The 2,183-nt window shown below is 61.2% G+C and overlaps 2 protein-coding genes across 2 annotated transcripts in view; both read left to right on the top strand.

Moving 5' to 3' along the window:
* ELP6 (elongator acetyltransferase complex subunit 6) overlaps nucleotides 1-1,566 on the top strand; it is a 13,837-nt gene extending 12,271 nt beyond the window's left edge. Inside the window, exon 7 of the mRNA XM_029964663.1 lies at nucleotides 44-1,566. Coding sequence (XP_029820523.1) covers nucleotides 44-172 — 129 coding nt within the window. The 3' untranslated portion in view covers nucleotides 173-1,566. The remainder of the gene's footprint in view (nucleotides 1-43) is intronic.
* The window catches only part of SCAP (SREBF chaperone), a gene marked incomplete at its 3' end in the record, with an annotated part of 44,348 nt that continues 42,590 nt past the window's right edge, over nucleotides 426-2,183 (top strand). The window contains 1 exon segment of the mRNA XM_029964661.1: nucleotides 426-460. Within this exon segment, the coding sequence (XP_029820521.1) occupies nucleotides 426-460 (35 nt within the window).

Below are 2,183 nucleotides of genomic sequence, written 5' to 3'. Positions count from 1 at the left end.
GGGGGCAGCCAGAGGATGATGTTGCTGTTCCTTTCCCTTGCAGCTGAAGATAATCCAGAGGGTGTCCCTGCAGCAGGCGGGGCAGCAGGATCTCGTCCAGCTCTACCAGTACAAGATCCAGGACCGCAATGTCACCTTTTTCGCGAGGGGGCTGTCGGCTGCAGTCCTGTGAGGCTGTGTGGAGTGAGCCTGGGAATGCCAGTCCCTGCCTCCAGCTAGCCTGGCAGCACCTTCCAGGAGCAGCACAGCAATCTGACCCGGGAGGGAGGCTCACACACACCTGGAAGCGGTGCCAGCACGGGGATCAGCCTGCCCAGGGATGCCACATCCCTTTGTCCTCCCACCCGGTTCCCAATGGGCTCAGGCCAAGAAGAGGAGCAAGGACGTGCAGGAATGGCCCTGGGAGCCTGTGAGCACAGGCGGGGATGCCCCGTGGGCTGGGTGTGCCTCACCTTTTCCGGTGTGTGCCAGGCGCTGGGGAGCACGGCAGGAGATGACACAGCGGGCGGGGCAGGGATGGCCTGGCAGCCTCTGCAGTGCTCTCCTTGGCCCAGCTCTGGCTGGGGGAGAGCTGCTCAACTCCAGCCTCCACACAGGGTAAATCCACAGCTCGTGTGCAGCCCCTCACACTGCAGTGGGACCTGGGTGTTGCCTTCACTGGCTGATCCCTTGCGCTTCCCAAGCTCGTCCTTGGCTTGGGGGTTGGATAAACCCCTGTCTGTGAGCCTCTGTCTCAGCCACTGCTTCCCCATCCCAAATCCTGACCAGCAGTTACATGACCTGCCTGTACTGAAGCATTTTTTTGGGATAATAATCTCTAATTTTAATGAGATAAGGGTACAGTGATGAAGTAACCACGGATTTCTGTGTGGGAACCACTCCCCACCGGCTCCTTGGCAGAGGGCAGGAATGGGCATCTCCCAAGCCTGGATGAGGAGAGGGCTGTGGGTCCCCTCCCTCCCCATGGCCAGGAGGGCAATCCCGGGAGCAGAGCTCAGGCCTGGAGGTCTCCCAGGAGATGCTCAGCTGGGATCTCCCATTTATCCTGGGAGAGAAACAACATCCCACACACCTGTGAGAGACAAGTGACCTGCCAGGTCCTTGCAGGTCCAGAGCTGGGTAACAGCTCCAGCAGTGGGACACGTTCCTGCATTTTCCATGGAGACTCAGTGACCCATCCTGCTGCAGGTTTGGGAATGGTCCCTTTGGCTTGAGTTTGGGAAGCCCTGGCTGAGTGATGGCAGTCCAGGGAGGCCAGGCAGGCTCCGAGGAACTGGGGAGGGCAGCCAGGCCCTGCATGTGCTGTAGGATCACATGAGCTGTGGGTCTGTCCGTGCTCTGCCATGGAAGTGGCAGTGCCAGGGCTGCTGCTGCCAGCCCAGTGGGGTGACAGGGCCCAGGGGACAGTCTGCAAAGGGAGGAGGATGAGACAACCTGTGGTTCTTGGGGAAAGGAGCTGCTTAAAATACACCTGTAATGAGCATAGAATGGTACATAATTGGAGTAATGTCCGTGTGATTACCCTTGGAGAGATCCCAAAACCTCCTGGCTCAAAGCTCTGCCTGCCTCCTGTGAAACTGGCAGGGTGGCCATGGGACATCACCGTGTGACATCACTGTGTGACATCACTGCTGGCCTTTGCCTGCTTTGTTCTGTGCTCACCCAGTGTCAGCATCCAGGAAACCAGGGCTGGGGAGCCTCAGCCTGACCTCCACGTTCCCAGGATCTGAGCCCTTCGGGATGAGCTGCTCTGCCTGCACCGGGAGCGGGGGGAGCTTGGGCAGGGAGAGTCCTGCTGGAGTAGGGGGTGGTGCTGCTGAGGACTGAGCCCAGCATTCCCAGCATCCCTGCCCATGGCCAGCAGTGGCCTTGGCCATCAGGACGTGGAGGGGCAGCCCTGCTGCGCCAAGGCCAGGGGCACGGCCGGGACCCAGCTGGGACCTCGCTCCGGGGCTGACGCTGCGGGAGAGCAGCCAGGGAGTGGATATCGGGAACGGTGCCGGCGGTGCCAGGACGGGGTGGCCTTGCCCAGGGTCAGCCCCCAGCTGCGTGCTCAGGGCTGTGCGAGCCAGAGCTTGGGCAAGGCCGGGGAATCCAGCGGGATCGGGCTCAGCTTTGTTCCCTTGGGCAATGCCGGGGAATCCAGCGGGACTGGGCTCAGCTTTGTTCCCTTGGGCAAGGCC

This window comes from Manacus vitellinus, unplaced genomic scaffold (assembly GCF_001715985.3).
Source record: "Manacus vitellinus isolate BGI_N305 unplaced genomic scaffold, ASM171598v3 scaffold_78_pilon, whole genome shotgun sequence".
Taxonomy (NCBI): domain Eukaryota; kingdom Metazoa; phylum Chordata; class Aves; order Passeriformes; family Pipridae; genus Manacus; species Manacus vitellinus.
Note: the sequence above shows the minus strand (reverse complement) of the source record. Positions and strands in the feature narration are given on the sequence as shown.